This window comes from Rattus norvegicus, chromosome 2, assembly GCF_021556685.1.
Source record: "Rattus norvegicus strain SHRSP/BbbUtx chromosome 2, alternate assembly SHRSP_T2T, whole genome shotgun sequence".
Classification (NCBI taxonomy): domain Eukaryota; kingdom Metazoa; phylum Chordata; class Mammalia; order Rodentia; family Muridae; genus Rattus; species Rattus norvegicus.
Window position 1 is genome coordinate 26,217,627 of NC_141535.1, and position 22,162 is coordinate 26,239,788.

General features: G+C 42.2%; 1 protein-coding gene across 2 annotated transcripts in view; it reads left to right on the top strand.

Moving 5' to 3' along the window:
• Positions 1-565: 565 nt before the first annotated feature.
• The window catches only part of Homer1 (homer scaffold protein 1), a 110,481-nt gene continuing 88,884 nt past the window's right edge, over positions 566-22,162 (top strand). Inside the window, exon 1 of one of the 2 annotated variants that reach the window (XM_087620659.1) lies at positions 566-2,076. In XM_087620659.1, the coding sequence (XP_087476785.1) occupies positions 2,072-2,076 (5 nt within the window). In that variant the 5' untranslated portion in view covers positions 566-2,071. The remainder of the gene's footprint in view (positions 2,077-22,162) is intronic. The other variant, NM_031707.2, reaches the window with a different exon arrangement.

Below are 22,162 nucleotides of genomic sequence, written 5' to 3' on the forward strand. Positions count from 1 at the left end.
AGAGGTTTGTTCCTAGCTCTACTTTTTTTCTTTAAGTCAAAATGCATGCCATTAGTGGGGAGAAAGCTTAAAAGTTGACCATGTTCAGAATGGTATTCATGATTCCTAAAATTAACGGTGGTTCCCCGCAAGTCTACCAGTAGTGATCACTCTCCCTCCCACTTTTCCCTGCCGCTTGGGATGTGAACAGCCCGGGGATGCTGCGGCAAACCCAGTGGGAGAGGGAGACAGGACTTTACCGGCGGCACTTCGGCACTGTTGCTATGAGTGATTCATTCGCATTTGGCACATTTGTGCAAGGAAACCTCCTCCCGGCGCTCCCTCTCCAAGCTCTCCACAGACAGTCTCCGGCGCCTTGGCCTTTAAGGAGAAGCGAGAGAAACCAGAGCAGGTGGGCACCGAACAGCTCGCCCAACCCGCCTCCCCCAGCTCCTTCCCTAATTTAGCAGTACTTCCGGCCGCGTGACATCATCCCCCGCACAAGGTGACGTGAGCGGAGGGTGACGTATGTGCGGAGAGGAGCGCGCTGACGTAGCTATTTAAAGGTCCTCCTGCGGGGAGGATGGAGACACAGCGCGAGCACCTGGCGTGTGGAACGGACGAGGCCGTCCAGAGCCAGCACAGGAGCCGAGCGTGTTGTCCGCCCGCTGCCCGCCGCTAGGGGAGGGGAAGAAAAAAGGGACGGACCGACGGACCGGCCGGCTTATCCCCTCCGGGGTTGATCCTCACCGCCGGGTCCGAGCCCGTGCCCCGCCTCCAGCGAGCCCCACCTCCTCCGCGGGCCTGCGGCGGCGGCGGCGCTCCGCCCCTCGAGCCGGGAGGGCCGCGTTCACTGCCCCGCCCCGCCCCGCCCCCTCTCCTGCTCCGCTGCCGTGCTCGCCTCACGCCGGCGGCGCGGACTGGGAAGCGGCGCCCTCGGCTGCGCTCGGTTCGGAACCCGCTCTGTGGAGTCAGAGGCAGCGACGGGCGCCAGGCCGCCCGGGCCGGCGGAGGCGGCCGCTGAGGGGAGTGTGAGGAGGCAGCGGCGGCCCTGGGAATGTGAGGCGGCGCGGAGCGGGAGAGAAGAGCCGGGGTGGGGGCACGAGCCGCGGCTGCCGTGCCTCAGACGAGCCGCGAGCCTCTCGCTTCAGCGCGCGACCGCCGGGAGCTTGGGGGCTGGGTGCGGGGGACCGCGCGGGGCTGGGTTCTCTGATTCATTCATTCTCCGCGGCCCGGAGCCCGAGGCCGCGGGTGCTGCGAGGAGAGGCGGGAAGAGGGGGCGGCCGCGAGCGGGGCTCCTTTGTGCTCGGCGGGGGCCGGGAAGCCGTGGGAGGTGGGCTCGGGCCCCCTGCGCTGCTCCCCGGCGGCCGCTGCGCCCCCAGCTAGCCGCCAGCCTGGAAATGGCTCCGCTGATGCTCCTCGTGAGAACGAATCGATCCTTCCCAGCCTTCTCTGCCTGCTCTCCACCTCCTCTCTGCTCCGAGTCTTAGGAGAACGAACATTCAAAGGACAGATTCCAATGTGGTGTGCTGTGCACATCGCGAGCGGCTGGGGTTTGCACTTCGAGATTTCTTCTTTATAATTTTTTTTTTTTAATGTAAGGGAGACAGTGGAATTGCTACCCGTAGAATTTTTATTCAAGTGCACGTCGCGTTGGGTTGCACGCTCCACCCCCAGGGACCTGGTGTGGTGAAATTTGAACCCACCGCCTTAGCCCAAAGGCCGAGTAACCTGGCTGCTTGAGTGTCGTGGAAGACGTGAGCGAAATGATCAGCGAACTCATTTTTTATCAGACTCACTGAAGCTGGCTTTTGCGTTTTTCTACACGTACACTAATTTTATGGAATAGTTAAAGTGCTATATTCTCCGCGCAACCTTTTCAAATTCCAAATGTTTGAACGTTTTGGTGTCAGCGCGAGTGAAATCATTTTACCGACAAGAACTAACTGAATTGTCTGCCTCGTTGAGTTGCCTCCGGAAAAGATCTCGGGGGTGGAAAAGCAACTGCAAAATAACAGACGGAGAAAATTCCTTGGAAGTTATTTCTGTAGCATAAGAGCAGAAACTTCAGAGCAAGTTTTCATTGGGCAAAATGGGGTAAGGATTTTGTGCTTATCACAGCTTTAAATCTGCTTATGCGTGTGTGCAGTTGAGCGGTGATGGTGACCATGTTTTTAAATTCGATCCCTTGGAAAACGGGTACTACTTTAAAATACAGATTATATTTGTATTATTGTAGAGTGACACCAGAGGTCCTAATTAGAATGTGTAATGTTTGTAACTCAGTTACAGTTTTATTAATGATATATATGAAGACAATGCACTTGTCTACCCTGAACCTCCTAATAGACCGAACCGCTGTATAGGTCACTAAATTTTGCTATCTTAGGTTTGGTTGGCGGTGTCGTTCAAAGCTGCACATTCTGCCAGTACTTTGTAGAAATGATCAGCTGTCCAAAGGGGGGATTGTAGTGAGTGGTTAGACTCCAGTCCTTGGAACTGATCCCTTGTAAGTTGCTGCCCTCGCAGTGCCCTGTTCTATCCTTGAACATCCGAAACCAAATATACAGCTTGGTTTACTGGGCATTAAACGGAAATCTCAGGCTGTTTCGATCTAAACGGTGTGGGTGCTGGAGAGGCAAGCTGTTGATTGAAGGAACGTGTTCACTTCTCTGTTTTGTTTCTTTTTAAGCTCAAACCTTTAGCTTGTGCCAACAGTGTCAGATTTACATATTCGGCATAGCCCAAAGCCAGCCTAGAGTGCATTTCCTAAACTTTTCATTCTAACACTGCTGCATAATAAAATGCTAGTTCCTTAATTAAGCTGGAAGCCTGTGTTATGGAGTGGGGATCTTCGCATTTCTTTAGTGGATTGTCAGTGCTGTCTCTGCATTCTTCCTCAGGTCCAACTAGCACCGATAAAAAAGTAGTTGAGGAACGAGGTTTGGAATGATGGATTTTGAAATTCATTGTGATAGCTTAGGAACACACACTTTATAAAGTTCTTGAATAGTTGCTTTTTTGCCCTAGTAATTACAATTCGAAGTTTATTGGCTTATACAACTTTGAAAATGTAGTCATGTGTCATAGCAGTTCTTCCTCAGGAATTAATTATGAGTTGATAATTATTTTTAATACTTAAATGACAAGTGATAAGAATGTAATTAAAATACCTTATTCTATTTCTGGTTCTGCTATTAGTAGCAAAGTGACCTTCAGCAAATTACTTAACCTTTATGGGCTGTATTCTTGTCGGTAAAATGAGGAGTGTAAGAGTTTTCCAACCTGTAAAAATGATTTTCTTTCTTTCCTCATTTAATGGTCAGCAGTTGACTTTTTTTCTTCTAATGTGTTTAAGCATGGAAGCTAGGAAATGAAGGTGTTAGAAAGTGTTCTGGTCGGTTTCACCAAATGAGAAAATACTAAAAAAAATTAATATTGGAAACATTTGACTTCCCACCGTTTGAAATGTGTTTTGTAAGCCGTGTTGGAGTGTCGTGCACTCTCACCTACACACAAAATCAGGTGATAGTTTTTCACGGAGTATGCTGCGTCCCTCAGACTGGAGTAGCATCGTCAAAGAGGAGAATCAGTTATGCATCTCTTACATTACAGGAATGCTCTTTTTTTTTTTTTTTACCAGATGAAGAGTGAGATAGGTACTAAGGACACTACTATTTGAAATAGGAAATTAAGCTACCTACAGGAAATCCATTTAGCTACTTACCATAATTTGTTTATAAATGAGTCACTTGTCTTTTTGTTAAAATTACATTTTAAGGGCTGGAAAGATGGCTCGGGAGTTAAGAGCACTTATTCTTCAAGAGGACTTTGGTTTGATTCCCAGCACCCACATGGTGGTTCACAACCCTCTGTAGTTCCAGTTCCCAGAGATCCGATACACTCTTCTGACCACCGCAGGCACCAGGCTTGCAAGTGGTGCACATACATACATGCATGCAGGCAAAACACCAATACACGTTATTCAATTTAAAGAATGAATAAAACTTAAAAATGACACGTAAAATAACGCTGTAATAGAGTTCTGCCTGGCGAGTGATAGATATAATTTGAATTTGCCCCTCCAAAACTTCATGGCCATGATGGTAGCTGAGTGTTACTTACTGAAATCTACACTTGGCAATGTGACACTTTCTTACTGAGGGTGACTTGGTTTATCTGCATTGGTGAAAGAGGAAGGGTAGGTGGAAATAGAAGAAAATACACAGCAAAGGCATTTATGGGCGGTTCCACCCTTTGTAAGTGAATAAGCACAGCCATCTGGGCCTCTTTGAAACGTAAGTTAATGTTATGACCTTTAAAGTTTTCCCAGGCAGTCCTTAAATTACCTTACTTGGATGAATATCCGAACTTTCATGTGGATAAGTTTATATATTACAGATGGGATTTTGATTAATATTAAGTTATAATAGGATTTACATTTACCTTAATCATAGGTATAGTTAGGGAGTAAAGAAATTATTTTTTCAACCAAAAATAAATGATTAGGTAGGAAAAAATGACTCCCGTAATCCTAGTTTATGAACTCTGTGGAAAAGGAAAAGAACAGCCAAAACCAGCAGTCGGCAGAGTCTGTCAAAGCTGCCCGCACCGTCTTTAATTGGAGTGAGGTCAGGAGCATGGGTGTGTAAAATGGAGGATGTCAGAAACCTTACAAATAAAGACGATCGAATATGTAAAGTGAAACCCACCAGAAGCTTCAGCATCTCCAGGAGGAGTGCCCATTAGGCACATCCCTAGTAGTTTATTATAGGGTAGCAGGGTGTCTGCAGCTCTGTCAGAACACTGGAGAAGGCAGCAGACATCAAGCCACCGCAGCCAGTTATTTTGTGCTACTTTTTTGTTTTTATGTAGCTTAGTGATGCCTGTCTCTATTAAGAGATAGTTATGTATAAAATGGGGGGGGGGTGGTCCCTACAAAAGAATGTTGAAATTTTTGTTCTGGTATCTACCTGACTTTGCAAACTTTGAGCCCTTTTGCCTTAAAGCAGGAAGTGGGTACTCTGCTACATTATTACCTGGGGTCTCATTTTGCTTAAGGCGGGGCTGGTAGCAAAAATGTGGAAATGTTGATCCACCGTCACGAGAGGAGTGCACTTTGTAAAGGCGCCTAACGACTTAGGTGCAAGTCCTTACTTCTTTCTTAATTTTACCAAACTTTGAGCACCAGTTATGTGGCATAGACCTAGCTGAGTGTTGGTGTACAGGCAGTGAAATGTGCTTCCTCCCTGAAGGAGTTTATAGTTTAGAACTGGGGAACAAGGTTAAAGTAAGGTGTGAAGTTGGAAGAGGTAAAAGTGGGGCACTTGTGAAGCCCACAGTACATTCGTATGAGGGGACATTTGCGGCTATAGGAAAGATAAAAAGACTGGAGGAGGTGATATTGAATACTAAAAGGCCTTGTGGACACATTGGAGGTCATTTAGGTAAACAGTGATTGGCAGCAGCACTGCATAAAAGCTTTGCTTGTATGGGCTCCTTTGATAGAGAGAGTGAGTCCTCAGAACTGTCCAGAGCTAGGCTAGAGGTTTGGAGGCCAATGAAAGACTGGGTTATACTATAGACTGGTCTTTAAACCTAAGAGACAGGCATGTGTGCCATGCCGTATACACCCTGTCCTCAGAAAAGTGAGGCAGGAGGATCTGGAGTTGGAGACCAGCTTGGGCCTGGTTGTTTTGTTTTGTTTGTTTGCTTTTAAGGCCAGACAGTTAATAAAAGATATCCATTGTCAGCTTACATTTTTATGCCGTGACCTAGTACTCATTTAAATATAAAATGACATAAAATAATGTTTTTACTTTATGTAATGCAGTCTGATAGTTTCTATTCAATTATATTCCATTTCATTTTCAAGAAGAAATGATTGTGAAGACCCAGTAATTGGATTTAACAAACCTGTGGTAGCAACTGGCAATTTGGAAAAACATAGTTCTTGATGGTGTGGGAGGACCAGTATGGGACCAGAAGGAAGCAAAGCACTAACAAGAAGGATCAGGGGAGTGGTGAGAAAAGGCTATGCTAATTCAGATTTGTATGTCCTGTAGAAGCCACAAGCTAAAACAGTGACTCTGGCTGGGCAGTGGAATGGAAATGACATCACTGGGAGGCCGTAGTGTGCAGAGGGAGGACAGAGGAATATGTCATTGGACTTTAGAACTAGCAGTTTTCAAGTAGAGTTAGCAGTGTTGGGAACTGCGTGGTGTACTCACATAAGAGGCACTTAGGAGAGCTGTGAAACAATGAGTTGGAGAGGTGACAAGAGAAACTGTCCTTATGCTTGCTTACTGACAGCCAAGATAAAAGGATTCACATTTCAAAAGATCAGCTCTGTTCTGCCTTTGAGCTTTCTTTCTGTCTTGGATGTTGCTAACTGAATAGAAGGACAGGAAAATGAATCCCAAATATTCAGCATTATCTGGTATCCTCCATTCCTATCTCTAGGCTTAAATAACTGTTTTAGCTAGCTCTAGTATGTCTAGTTAGGACCTGTCTAGTTAAATGAAACGCGCAGGCTTTTGTCTGTGTTGCTTGTGTTTAATACCTTAAGATTTGTGGCTCACATACTCAGTGGAGACAATGAAGTTTGCAAGATACATTGTTTGTAAAAGTAAGATTTTCTTGGAGATCAGAAACTTCTAAAGTTTAAAAAAAATATTTATTTACTTTACATATATGGGTACACTGTAGCTGTCTTCAGACACACCAGAAGAGGGAACCAGATCCCATTATAGATGGTTGTGAGCCACCATGTGGTTGCTGGGACTTGAACTCAGGACCTCTGGAAGAGCAGTCAGTGCTCTTAACTGCTGCACCATCTTCCAGCCCCCCCCCCCCTTTTCCCCCACTGAGTAATTTTGAGGTATTGTAAGAGTTCAAATTAATTACGGAAGAATTTGTATGTAAAAAGGAACTTTTAGATAGCTTTAAGTCCATGGATGAGAACTGGAAAAAACCACGCAGCTCTTTTTTTTTTTTTTTACTTGAGACACCAGGGTCTTGCTTAGTAACTCAGATTGGCCTCCAGCTTTGGTCTTACTGCTTCAGCTCCTGTGATAGTGGCCTTACAGGTATGTGCCACTTAAAACTTAAGTACTCCTTAAAACTGTTAATCCTTTCTGAATAGGAGTATAGGTAAGATTTCAGCAACAAGACCCCAGTCAGTGTATGAATAAAATCTTAAAAATAACAGCACATTTTCTCCTTATTGGAACCCCTTCCTCCTTTCCTTCCTCTTTCTCTCTCTCCCCTTCTCCATCCCCAACCCGTCCTACTTATGAAAGGTTTTTCTTGTACCCAGGTGGTCTGACCTTGTGATCCATAGCTACCTCAGTCCTTGAGTGTTGGGGGTACCTTACTCAGCTTCCATTCGTGTTTTAATGGTTAACACGTCATACACACTGATAGTCTTCCCGTAAGATGCTAAGTTTCTAGCGTGTTGGTCGTTTGCGTTCCTAAGTGTCTAAGGAAGGAGAAGGGAAAACAGTCCAAAACCAAGCTAATCCTTCTTCTTTGTTTTTGTTTTTAAAGACATTTATGAGTAATTGTCAGCATCTCTTTAATATTTTGTCTTTTTTCTCTACTTTTATTTTTGTCTTGTTTTTATAGTTTCAAAAAAGCTATAATGGATCTTAAATCCATTATGGCTTTTGTATAGCTAAAGTAATTTTTAACTGAATTTCATTTATACTCAATTATCGTTTCTATTTTTAAGGTAGGCTGACCAAATATTTTTCTCATTTTTTAATTAGAAAACAAAATTGTTTATGAAATCTAAAAAAAAAAGTCTAGTCAATGTTTTATCCTTATAATTTTTACCCTTGCAGTTTTTGAAAAATCATCTTAATCTCTTTAAAACCTAATATTATTGAAATGTTAACTCTAACCTAGGGGTATCTTGCTTTTTTTTTTCTTTTTAAGTGAATGCGTGTCTGGAGGAGGGTGGCGTTTGCATGCATGTAGGAAGGGGGCATGTCATTGTGTGTAGGTGTGCTTATGGAGGCCTGAGATTGACATCAGTGTCTTTCTCAATAGCTCTCCATCTTAGATGGCAGCAGGATCTCTTGCTGAACTTGGAGCTCACCATTTTTGGCTAGTCTAGCCAGCATGCTTTAGGGAGTCTCTGTTTCCATGTCCCTTCTGGAGTTCCAGCGTCGTCCCACCCACCTGGCTTTACATGGGCTCTGGGGATCCAGACCTCACAGCAGGCTTCACATTTGCTGGGGTTGGTTTGCTTTAACCCGTGGAGCCATCTCTAGCTCTGGGTATTTTCTTTCTGGGTTCTATAAAGCACGAAGAGCTCTTCCTTATCTTTGAAATGAAAAGGTTGCTACCAAATCCTAAGGCAGAAGCGTTGTAAGAATTGATGGCTTTTTGTAAAACTACCAAATAAGAATTACAATGGAAGTGAAACAAAAACCGTGTCTTCAGTCAAGAATAGCATTTTCATCACCGCGTTAAGTTTTGTAAAGTCATTGTCACCATGCCTTATATCTAATGTCACATCTGGATCTATGTGTTCCGTGCTGCAGTGTCCAGAAGACCGTGAAAGAGCATGTCCTTGACATCTTAGATACAGAAATAGGACTTGTTTCTAGTTCCACACTGTTTTTAGTCGTTGAGTCTTTATAAAAGAAGCTCAGAGGTCCTGGGAGTACAGCTCAGTAATGGAATAACCTGCCCAGCAAGCTGAGGTTCTGGATCCAATGCTTGTACTACTGCCTCAAGGAGACAGGAAGGCAGTGGGAGCCTTACCTCTAATGTGTTTTTGTGGGTAAATCACATGGGTCTTTCCTAACAGATGAGTTTATAACACAGAACCATACTTGCAAAATTAGCTGAAAGGATTTGAGTAGATTAGGTCCCGTTTTTAGATACAGAAAAATGCATATTTCTAGTAATTCGGTTAGGTCTTTATTTTATTTATTATAGGTAGACCATATAGATTCTTTTTTGTACTTATGTATGTCTCAGGATAACATGGGAGCTTACTGTAGCTTTTTTGTTTTTCTTAAGAATTTGTGAGATGTCCCAGGGTTATTCTGTGAAGTATTTTTGTGATTTGGAATTTTCATCCCTGGTTACTTTCAGTTTCTCCTGTTAGGCTCATAATGATTCCCTAGTAAAATATCTTGAATGGAATAAACAATCAAAGATCCTGGCATCTCAACTCAGAAAAATGTTATCCTTATATCCTCCGATATTCCTAAACTTAAACCTACTATCCCGTTAGCTTTTTGGCCTGTTCTGTAAAGTGCTGCTCTTTCGCTGTTGTTTTGAATGCCTGTCTTTGGGCTGCTAACATTAAAGTGTATATGGTTTGCTTAATTGCCCTGCCAGCTTCCATCATAGTACTTAATAAGGACTCTGCTCCTCTCTTAGTATCACTCGGGATCCCTAAGTATCACTGGGGTTCAACTGAGTGAAGATCTGGGCGTGGTGGCACATGCCTTAAGTCTCAGCATTCAGGTGGCAGAAGTAGGCAGGTCTCTGAGTTCAAAGCCAGCCTGACCTATAGTGTGAGTACCAGGGCTACATAGAGAAACCTTGACTCAGAACAAAAACAAAAACAAACAAACAAAACCCTTAAACCTGACTTTTTAGAGGTTCTTTGTTGATTAGAAAAGCACAGGTAGTTCTAGATCTTGCAGGATGTTCTTTTACTTTTTCTGCTAACAATCAAGAGCTTGTTTATTTTGTTAGGTCTTTGACAAGTTCATGCGTGTATGCATTGTGCTGTGAACACAGTCGCCCCATTGCCCTCTCCTGTTTCCTTCTCGTATAGATACCCTCCTCCTTGCCAACTCGCCCCTTCCCACTTTTGCCTGTTATTTTGAATTGGGTCTGTGGGTCTGTGCAAGTGCATGTGGTCATAGCTGCTGTGTGTGTGTTCCTGATGAGATTGCCCATGTCACACATAGAAACCAGCATTTTATAGGACTCTTCTACAGTGGTTCCCAACCTTCCTAATACTGTAATCCTTAATACGGTTTCTCATGCTGTGATGACAGTCCCCACACACCGTGAAATCGTTTGTGTTGCTCCTTCATAACTGATCCTGCTACTGTCATGGGTCATGCTGTAAATATTTTTAGAGATAGAGATTGACCTAAGGGGTCATGACCCACAGGCTGAAAACTGCTTTCCTAGCACTTAACAGTGTTTCTGCTTCCTCTTCCTTGCTGTCTCCTGGGTCTTGGAGGGTATGAGACAGACGTGCAGTTATGGGCTATGCATTTTTATTTTTCAGCATCTTACCAGTTCAGAGTCTCTGTGTTGAATGTCACTGGGATAGGAAGCTTCTCTGGCCAAGATGGACAGCAGTGTTGATCCAAGGCTGTAGCTATAAACGTTTAGAACAGAGTTTGATTACGTATATATTTAGCTTAAGTAATGTGCAGAATTTTAATTGTGTTTTTTCGTTATTGAATTCATTTGGCATTTTATTAGTGTTATATATATGTTTGTGTTACTGTTTCAATGTTAATATGGAATAAAGTATAAGATAGTAATGACGGTGTTACTGTTTACATTTATTTTGTGCCAAATTAGTGTATTTTGAGTGTCAGGATTTAATCCATAGGTAAATTTACAGTTTTGTTTTTTTTTTAATGTGGCAGGAAGCTAATCTCGCAGTATTTTCAAAGATGGTAGTCTTTGCCATGATGCAAAAGTGTATAACTGGGGCTGGAGAAACGACTGAGTGGTTAAGAGCACTGGCTGCTCTTCCAAGAGAGCCTGGGTTCTATTCAAAAAACTTACATGGGAGCTCACAGCCATCTGTAGCTCCAGTTCAGGGGATCCGATGTTTTCTTCTGGCCTCTGGGCACCGGAGGCATATAGTGCACAAAGATGAGCGTAGGCAGTCACATAAAGTAATGAAATGAATGCAGAATGTACAAGAGTGTGTATTATTCAGGACTGCATACATAAAGTGTGTTTGTATATACAAAAATATGGGGAGGAGGGCTGTAAGTACTGCCATGTTTCTGGGAAGACTAGTGAATTGCTTTGAGTCTTTCTGAAGTATGTGTTTTCTCTGGAATGAATACATTAAGTCAGTAACTGCACATACATATAGTAATCTAGGCATTTTATCAGTTTTAGCTTTTACACCTAACATTTTGGTTCATTATGTTCAAGATTGACCAAAAAGTAGTTATTGTACTGTTCCAGCAAAAACCTGTTTTAAATGTAAGGACTGTTCTGTTGACAGTTACCAGAGTATTAATGCTGTTTGCATCTTTATAGAGAAAGGGCTCCATAGGAACACGTGACTAGTGGAATGTTGCACAACTATGAAGTGACAGAGCATGTGTTGAATCTTGCAGCTGCTGGAGCTTTTGTCATTGGTTCAGGGAACCTGAATGGTTGCTCAGTGATGACTTCGGAGAGCTGTGTTTAGTCCCTTATAGTTCTAATAAAACATTCGCATTTAGTGCAAGCTCGGTATCTTGGTGAGTTCCTTAAATGCATGTCTCTTGTCTTTAAGATGATGAAACCCTGCATTTTACTTTAATGTGTTTAAATCTGCTTAATGCATTAGATTTGGAATCTATTGAAGTACTTTAAGTGATTCAACATTATTGCACATGTTTGGTATAGAGCGTTTCAGTGATTTTTAAATTGAAATTTTTATAAGCCAAGCCCTCCTTGTAGTTACTGGGCACTTCAGCCCCTGGAATACTTATGCAGATAGAATCTTTCTTCTCTGAAGATCTCAGGCTGGTGCAGGGAGGAGGGACGACACTTAAGATGTCATTTTGGAATATTTTCCCTGTGCTAAAAAGCACAGACCTACATGTGGAAGGCCAGGGTAAAACATTGCAGCTTCTGAGTCACATGGTCTCTATGTCACTTGCATTTCTAATCTGTAAGCAAAAGCTGGGCCATACTGTACCACATTCTACTTTGTCATCACTGTTTAAAAAAGTATTTTCTTTCATGTGTATGAATGTTATACCACACACTTACCTGGTGCTCATGGAGGGCAGAAGAGGGATCACCTGTAACTGGAGTTACAGACTGTTCTGAGCTGCCATGTGGGTTCTGATTTGAACCCAGGTCCTCTAAGAGCAGCAGCATATGCTCTTAAGTGTCGAGCCATCTCTCTAGTCCCTAGATTTGTCCTTCTTTTGTAATTACTTCCTCCTGAACTCTAGTGAAGCCATTAGCTAGTCAGAAGCACACATGGTTAAAAGGCGTAGGTTAAAAGTTAGTAAGGACTGAGAGAGCAGAGAGACCATCCACATCCTAAACACATTGTTCTAAAACCCTTCTAGTCAAAGAAGCACATCTCTAGCCTGATCTATTATTGATTCTACAAACTATTATTATTATCATTTATAGCAACTGTGGAATGTTAGGTCAGATGCAGTTTTTGAGCTTACAGCAGGAAGAAAACTAGATTATAGAATGATATGGGCAGAAATTAACACTAGATTAGTGGTTCTCAATTGTGAGCTTCTATCAGCACCACCTAGAGGGCTTGTTAAAAAGAAAACCAAAATTGTTCTCGTGAGTTTGCTGCTGCTGCTCCTGCTCCTGCTCCTGCCCCTGCTCCTGCTACGCTAGTGACCTTACTGAGGGATGCTTGCATTCCTTCAGTGAAACTCAGGAAAGTGAGAACTTCTGTCTAGTCAGAAAGCTTATCTGATTCTTAAAGTGCCTCTGTCTCCCATTCCCTCCCTACCTCCTTCCCTAGGCACGATCCATAGACTCTAAAGTTAGAAAAACCCTTTGACAAACTGGGGGCAGGAGCACCTGATTTAGCAGCAGACCTATTCTTTGTAATTTAGAAGATCCAGGGCAGTCTGAAGCCAATCCCTTTGAACCTGAGCGTCTTTAGCCATACTTAACAGGTATGACCATTTTCTGTTAATGGTTTCTCTTGCTTTCTGGCATTTTAAAATGCATTGTTTATAAAAATACCTGATGTAGCTTTGACTTCTGAGGTGTTCTGTTTTAGGAAAAAATATGATTTTATTCTAAATTACTGATTTTTACTTAGTTTCAGGTTGCATTGTGTGTCATAAATATTAGGCTTTTATTGCTCTGTGACAAGCTAGTAAGATTTTACTGGCTTAAAACAATTTATTGTTTCAAGATAATTTATTATATGGAAGTTTCTGTGGGTAAATTGTCCAGGCAGTGATAGCTGAATCTTCCAGGTGGAAGCTAGGATTGGGATCATTGACACCGACTCATATTCCTGTTGTCTCTAGAATTAATTTCTTTGCTTGCCGTGTGCCTTCCAGACCAAGGAGCCTCCTTGGCTCTCCATTTACAGAACTCATCTGCATAGATCTGGACCACTTAGGATAATAATCTCCCTGTTGATTACCTTGCAGTCAGCAGATTTGTGTGCACCCCTGCTCTATAGTCAACAGTTCATCTGCTCCAGAGCAGTGTCCTCAACCTTCTAATGCTGTGAGCCTTGACTACAGTTCTTCATGTTGTGTTGAACCACAACCGTAAAATTGCTGTTTTGCTACTATTATAAATCATAATACAAATATCTGGGTTTAACTGTGGTCTTAGATGACCCCTGTGAAAGCACAGGTTGAGAACCACTGCTTGGGGGGGGGGGGGGGGGATTATGCACAAAGTGCCCTCAAGGAAATGGCAGACGGAGGCCATCTTAAAATCGGCATATCATACCAACTGCACATGGTTCTTCTTCTTTTTTTTCGAAGTCTTTAACCTTTAAGAATTGCCATTTATACTTCTGTTTCTACATGGACTGGTTACTCTCTATGCCTTCCAGAACTTCCCTTCTCATTTAGTCCATTTGCTGGATACTGTATGTCTTTTGTGTTTTAACAACACATTTTGCTATAATTATTACATACATATTATTATATGTTATAAATTTTATATATATGAATATATATATAAAATTCTGGGTGAGGTAGAAGATAACTTTTTCAGGTGTTATATATGTAGAATTGTTCTCTTCCAGCAGTTGAGTGTATTTATTTAGAAGAACATTTTGTAAAGACTCCTAAGCTACTGTGCTGTAGTTTCTAGTGCTGTGGAAGCCGATTGTTTCTGCCATTTGTTTCTTGTATTGTTGATGGTCTGAACCTTCTAGATGATAAAGCACGGGGTGTTTTTCTTGAATGCTCGTATTTGTCCATGTACTTGCAGTGTTGTGGATTGAACCCTTGGCCTCCTGTATGCTAGGCAAGCGCTCTGCCCTGAGCTAGACTCCCGGCTCTGCTTTCGTTTTCACTTTCTAATCATTTGTTCTTTAGCATTTGCAAACGCATCTCCCTAAATTTGGAGATTTCCTTGTATTTTAAAGGAATAATTTCCTCCTCTCCCTATTTCCTGAGCCAGGGTCTTATTCCATAACTCATGCTTTAAACTATCCCGCCTCAGCCTTCTAAATGCTGGATTATAGATGTGTGCTATCTTGCCTGGCCAGGAATATTTTCTTACCCGTTTCCTCTTCACTCTTTATGAACTGCCCGTTTGTTGGATAACAGACCTCTTTTCACACACATATGCGATTTTAATTTCTTTAAAGAAGGTTCTGCGCGCGCGCACACACACACACACACACATCTGCACCTCTTAGAATTCTGAGATAAGGTAAGTATATTTCCTGTTACGGGGGAGGGAGGGTCTTTTGGGAGGGTCTGGCTCTGTTTGTAGCCTGTTCTCCTAATGCTCCTGTTTCAAGCTCTTCTCCCTTTTGTGGAAAAGGTATTGATGTTAGAACGGAGGTAGAGTCGGGATCCCAGTGCTCCTTATTAAAATTTCAGCAAAGCCCTAGTTAAGTCCCGCACCTCAGCCCTCTGCAGTCACCTTGCCTCTGTCTTCCGGTCAGCAGGCTGTTCCCTAAATTCTTTCTTCGTGGTTCCGTTCACATTCCCTTGGACTGCCAACTCAGCTAGTGTGCACTTCGCTTCCCAAACTTGAAAAGTTCATTTTCTGTTCTTTGATACTATGGAATTATACCTCCTTCTTCCCTCACTTTGACTTAAATGAGACTTTAGAAAAGGAAGATGAATGTGTCTCATTATTTGCCATGTTTAATCAGAATCGCTGATTCTTCAGTTCTTGAATTTTTGTAAGGCGTCTTTAGAATGGGATGATGGTATTGAGTAATTGGGTGGAGTTTGGTCGGTGACAAAAATACTTTCTAGAAATTTGTTTGTAACTAATAGCGGAAAACTCAAAAATAATGTAATTGGGGAGCTGGAGTGATGGCTCAGTGGCTAAGAGTAGTTGTTGATCTTTCAGAAGACCTGGGTTTGATTCCCAGCAACGCCCTCTTCTGGCCTCCTTGGGCACCAGACACATACATGGTTCACAGGCATACTTGAAGCCAAAACACTACTACACATAAACTAAAATAAAAAATACTTGGGGGGGGGGCAGGCAAAACAAAACAAAACAACAACAAAAAAAAAAAACACCAAAAAAACAAAAAAAAGAGAGAGAGATACCAGCATAACTTGCTCTCCCTGCTGCGTTGGACAAATCAAAGTGTGGGTTGTCCTCCGACACTGGGCCTCTTGAGCACTTGTAAACAAAACAAAACAAAGCATTAAGCACTTAATTTGTGTCATGAGTCATGCTAGATACTGTTAATAGACATGTAAACAACAAAGTATACTAAATACTGTAATAGAGTTTGAGCATGCAGAGAAGGAAGTTCCTTGGACAGTCAGGCGTTTGATATAGACAGATAAGTTTGAGTTGAGACTTGAAAAAATAGAAAAATTGAAGGAAGATGTGAGGAAGGCGGCTGGGACAGTTCAGGTGGGGAGACAGGGTGAGTAGTTTTGGAGTAAAAGTATCCTTGTTAGAAAGGTAAGGTATGTAAGAGAGATGTGCATAGAAAGCTTCTGGAGCCAGTTCATGATTATTGTGTTACAAGTATTGTTCGTTTCACCCAGGTTAGTGGTTTTCATGTATTTTTATGTGCTTGTAACCATAAAAGATTTGAAGTGTCTTTCTTCACAAGATATATTTATAAATTATACGTCCTGTATGCATGTATATTTTTATATATAAGTACATTTTGTATAATAGGCACGTAACTTACATAATAGACATACTTATATATAATAAAACATAAAAGTAGACATGAATAAAGAGGAAGCTAATGCTATTCTTTAAGTAATGGTGACCAGTAGAGTAATTTCCAACTAGTAGTTATTAGCATCCTTGCGTTTTATCAACCCTCCAGTCCACAGTGTGGGCAAGTGCTGTGTGTGTAAAAAGTAACTGGAATGGAAAGACATTTGAATTTAACTCCCACGTAGGTTAGTTGCAGGAGTTAAGTCAGGAGTAATTGTTTGAGTTATAACACTGCCCTAGGGCATGGATTCAAGAGATTTAATAGTGACATATCTTAGAGCTGACAGTAAACTAGATAAATTTGGAGAGTAGGGGAATAAATAAGGTAGCTTGCTTAACCATGAACTGAGGTAGAGAACAGCTGGAAACAGGTGGTGATTGGAAGTTGAGGTCATCATCATTGAGGATATCTTATCCTTTGGCTAGGGATAGAGTTTTGGGAATCATTAGACTATATAAGTATTGCTTGATGCTGTGAGTGTGGATGAGCTCATGCAGGGTATTTATAGAAAAGAACAGGCTAGGCTTCTCTGGGAACCATCACTTTGGGAGCAGGCAGAGGAGCTGGGAGAACTGTCAGGTGAGAGAACATGTCATGCAAATTAAGAAAATGAGCTTGAAGAAGGGTGCACCGGGGACCAGTGGAGGTAAGGAGCGCACAGTGAGTTTGCTCCCAGAGTTCTTTAAAGACTCTGCCTTGAAAACTGCGCAGCCTTGGAAACCAAACTGCTACAGAGTGAGGGTGCAGGACGAAGGAGCAGATTGGAAACAGACATCTGTTTTAATGAAGAGTATCTTGTGTATAGGAAAAAGGCTGCAATAAGAGGATTCACACGAAGGTGTGAGTTCAGATCCTCAGAACCATGTAAAATGCCCATAACGGTTACACGCCTGGAACTTCATACCCCACAGGTGAAGAAGACAGGAGTGTCCCTGCACGTGCTGGAGACCAGCTAGATCCAGGCTCAGTGAGAGATCAGAGCACGAGAGAGCAGAGCACACACCACACACACTCTCCCTTTCTCTCCACACGCGCACGCACACGCGCGCGCACACACACACACATCTGTAAATCAGTATAGCTTCAAAATTCTATAAGGTTCAGGAAGTTGAGTTTTGTTTTTAAAAATATAGGCATTCTTTGAGAAAAGAATCAGCAACTGGAAGTATTTTTAAAGTGACAAAGGGAAAATTGTTGAAACATAGGACAGGATGTGATAGGGAACCTAGGTAAAATAGTTAACTGTTAATAAGAGAGACGTCTTTGTCAGAAGCCGAGGGGAAGGTGAAAGGAAGGCTAGGACTGTGTTGTTTGTGCCTTAAGGGCAGGAGACCCGTAGGGAGCTCTTTAGTTGGTAGACTGCACTGTCTCAGTTTGCTCTCTGGGTTCTCTAACATATATTAATGTGTCTGGCACTGTTGTAAATGTACAAATCAATCTATAAACAAAGCCTTGCCTTATGAAGGTTATAGCTTAATAACTAGAATCTAGTGAGTGAAAAATGACAAATCCATCTCTGAGTACATACTCAGAGGCCTGGGGAGAGGGAATCCTGGGAGAGACTGCCAGCCATGGCCTCTGATAGCTTAAGGCCCCGCTGAAGTAGTGACCGTAGGTTTGGGTGATCTTTGACTGTCCTACTCAAGTAGGCACAATAATTTTCATAGCTTCTGTTCTATTGAAAAATGAAAAGACTAGGTCTAATTTTTAGTGTTCTGTTCAGGTTTTTTGTTTGTTTGTTTTGTGCTTTGAGACAGGGTCTGACCATGTAACTGGGTGGCCTGGAATTGGCTGTGTAGATGAAGCTGGTCTCAAACTCACAGAAATTTACCTGCCTTTCTCCCTCAATTGCTGGGTTAAAGTTATGGGCTACCACACCTGATCTCAGAATTATTTTAATGTTTTCCTTTTAGTTGCTTGTTTTCTTCTTAGAGAACGTTCTGCAGTCTCGGAAGATCAATTTCATAATAGTTTGTGAAAAACACCATCTCCTTCTTTCCTTCCCTTCCTCTTTCCCCCTTTCTCCACCCTCCCCTCCCCAGCCCCTGCTGGCCCTTCCCCAGGTACGACGGACTAAACCCAGGGCTTTACAGAAACTAGAAAACCTCTCTACCACTGAGCTGTAACTGTACATTTAGCCACCATTGAAACATCCTGAACCAAGCCCTATAGAGCGTTTAAAGCTTTTTGAGAGTTGAGACTGTATTTAATATATTTAATAGTCCTCTCACAATCCAGCACATTTACTCATGGTGAATCAAAGTGTATAAAAACATGACTAAGGCTTTTTCTTTTCTAGGAAGATCTAAGAAGTTACTCAGCGTAAGTGATTAAACAATGCTCTGACTCCAACTAAGAACTCAGTATATCATTATTTTAGAAACTGTTTTTCACGTTATCTTTTTTCAGTAAATATTTTTCAGTCTTTCTGTCTTTCTAAGTCACTCAAAGAACTTGGACCCTGTACTAATTCTGATCATGCCACGATAGCATGGGCAGTGTTTTAATTTTGTGATGGTCTGGCATGCTTAAGGGGTTTATGGTAACTGCTCATTGGATAAATCAATAGTAAATGAGAGATTAGACTTGATGATGTTGAAGAGTTTATTCTTTTCTCTACAAAACAGAATTGCATGTGAAGCTCTTAACATGCAATCTTTTTAGATCTTGAGCTATGGCTTTAGGTTACCTGGGCTGTGGCTGTAGTATGATACAGTCCTGACTCAGTGCAGACCCACTCGCTTAACAGTTGAGGTTTCCAGAGGCTCACAGTAGACTGAGCAAGTTATCTAATAATTGTGCGCCTCGGTTTTCATATCTGTAAGACAGGGACAGAACTATGCAGATAAATGGATAAAGCAGTTAGAGGGTTGTTAAAACAGTGTTTTAATACTAAATAGAGTGACTAATGATGGTTGTTATTCTGCGATTTTTTTTTTAAATTTTCACTCTAGTTTTCTTGATTTTGCACTTAAAGAGGACAAAGGGAAAGAGGACTTAACTCTTAACTGCGTAAAGAGGAAGCAGTTCCATGTCTGCTTCGTTTATAATGAGAAGTATGGGGGCTGATGAGGTGACCCGGCATGTAAAGGTATGTGCTGGCAACCGAGCAACCTGACTTTGATCCCCTGAACCCACGGAAAGGTAGGAGGAGAGAACCAAGTCTGCGGAGTTGCCCTTTGACCTCCATACTTCTGCTATGGCCATGTATACAGACACATGCACACACACTAATAATTACGTTTTAGAAGTATGTATACGGGTGTTTTGTCTGCATGTGTGTCTGTGTGCCATGTATGTATTTAGAGCCCATAGAGGAGGCCATTGATCCCTGGCACTGAGTTGTACATGGTCGTGAATGCCCATGTGCGTACTGAGAATTGTAACCCAGACCTCTGGAAGAGCAACCTTTCCAGTCCCTCCCCACTTTTCAAAAGAAAGAGAAGTATTTTTTTAAGTACTGGTGTGCTGAAGACCAAAAATGAAATTAATGGAATTCTTAAAAATTATTTTTTATTATTGTCTGTGTGTAAGGGCACATGTGGAGGTCCTTCCATGGTTTCTGTGGATTGAACTCAGTTTGTCAACCTGTGTAGAAACTGCTTTTTACCCACCAAGCCATTTTGCTGCCAAAATTTAAACACCTTCTTCCATTCAAATACCCATGTGAAAGTTAGGTGACCCACACCTGCCTCTAAGCTTGATGGCCAAGTTTAGTCCCCAGGACCCACGTGGTACAAGAAGAGAACTGGTTCTCACAAGCTGTCCTATGACCTCCACACCCTTGGCACACATTTCTACCCTTCCAGAGTTAAAGAAATAAAACTGTAAAGAATAAAATATAAATTTTCCACATAGGTAAGAGGCTCAGAGGGGGTTTATTGGTGCTCTGTTGTTGATCTCTTTCCCTCTGTTCTCAGGTACAGAATCCTTACAGAGCAGTGCTTGTGTGACAGAAGTGAGGTGTGTAAGGTCCTAAAGTCCCAGCATTAGCTGGGAGTACCGCTGGCTTGCTTGCCCTTGTCTTTAGAGTGCTGGTTTAACACTAACACTGTGTTTAGAGTGCTGGTTTTATAAGTGTAAGTTTCATTCTTTCTGGATCCTCTTTGTATACGTATCACCCTGTCTATGAGTTGATCACTCTTATGTTCATATTGTAATTATCTTCTGTATTTAGAGACATGTTTCAGCTGGGTATGGTAGTATTCACCATGCCTAGCACCAAACAGGCAGAAGCAGGGAGATTACAAGTTTGAGGCCAACCTACGCTACATTACTGAGACCCCATCTAAAACAAAACAAAAGACAAAGAGGTAAGGACATTTTTCTTCGAGGTGAAACTTAACATGGTCAAGGTGTGTTTTCTCTTTATGTCTTCCCCTCAGCTCTTAACAGAACGCATGGCAAACATTAGGTACTAGAATTATCACACACATACTCAACAGAGATTGTACACTGGAGTTGGTAATTGCAAGCTACAATAATTTATTCTACATTTCATAAGACTCAGTAAGGTTTTGGGTTCTTACCTCAGCCTCACCCTACTTATGTGATGGCGAGTTAGCACCATTCTCCTCTCTTACCTGATAGAAATATATGCCTCATTCAACTTTAAGGCTTGCATAAGGAGCCACTGAGTGTGGGAGGTTCTGCTCTATCACCCCTCACACCCCTGTGCTGAGGGGTTATAGTTACCTGCTGTGGGCTGCCTGCTCATTAAGCTTGGAAAGAGCAAACACCAGAGACTTTCATACTTAATCATTAGTGTGGGGTAAATAGTATAACATGCCTGAACCTCAGGCGGAACCTTTTATTGCATGCTTGTGCCGGGTGGGGTTCTTCCCATGCTGCCCCCAAGTACTCTCAGACCCAGGTGGTCCGTGAGCCGTTCCAGTGTGTCACCTTACCACGCTGGTCCCTAGAGTTAGTTCAGCACCAGAGGCCCATATTGGAACCAACCATGATTTATCTCTGGTTAGTATTTCTCCCGGAGGCTCTCTACTAGCTGTGAACTCTCTGGTCCCAACTGCCTGGTAAAATCAGGGCTCTAGAAGTCCAGCATGGGCTGGCCTATCAAGGTTCCCTGCAACGGACTCTGCTCACACTCCCAACAGCCACCCTCTGGTAGTTAAATTCCCAACTCCCAATGAAATCAGGACTCAATAAACTGTAATTTATTAATCAGATTTATATATTAAATTCTCAATCCACAATACATCCACATAATAAACTCACAACCAATAAAGTTATAAATCGCCCACCTAGATAAGATAAATTGACCCATAGAAATATATCCCTTAAGAAATATTCATAACAGCCTGTATCTATGTAGAGGTACATGGCGAGGATTGTTTACGTCTGCCTCCATGTTGCCTCTCTGCTCCTTTCTGCCCTTCCCTTTCCTTCTAAAGCTTTGTCCTCGCCTCTCTTCAATGACAGGCCTCAGTTTATCTAGTATCTGCCTTCCCCTGCATGAGGACATCAACCTACACATTAGTCTATGTTTTTTCCTGAGTTTACAGCCTTACCTTCATTAGATTTGGGGAACTTAGACACATTCATAAATTTTTAAGAATTTAAGCTTTGTATTATAAATGTTGTGATAGATTTTAGGCAAACACCAGAAGATGATTATCTGCTTAACACTTACACATCCACTGGCTGGCTTCAGTGATTAGTGTATAACCCACGGTGTTTCTTTTGTTGGTTGGTAGCTGGTTGGTTTTTTTTTTTTTTGTTTTGTTTTGTTTTGTTCTGTTTTGTTTTTGAGACAGGGTCTCTATTATATAACCCTGACTGTCCTGGAACTTGCTATGTAGACCAAGCTGGACTGGAACTCAAGAGATCCCTCAAGAGATCCACCTGCCTCTGCCTCTGCCTCTGCCTCCTGAGTGCTGGGATTAAAGGAGTGTACCACCATAGCTGTCCAATAAATTGTTTTAAAGTAAATTTGAGACAGTCTATGTGACCTGTAAATAGTTAAATTTGTGATAACTAAGTGTTCTTTAAAATCAAAATTTCCATGCTATAGTACCCCTCACCCCTAAAAGCTCAACCCCTCTCACAGATTCT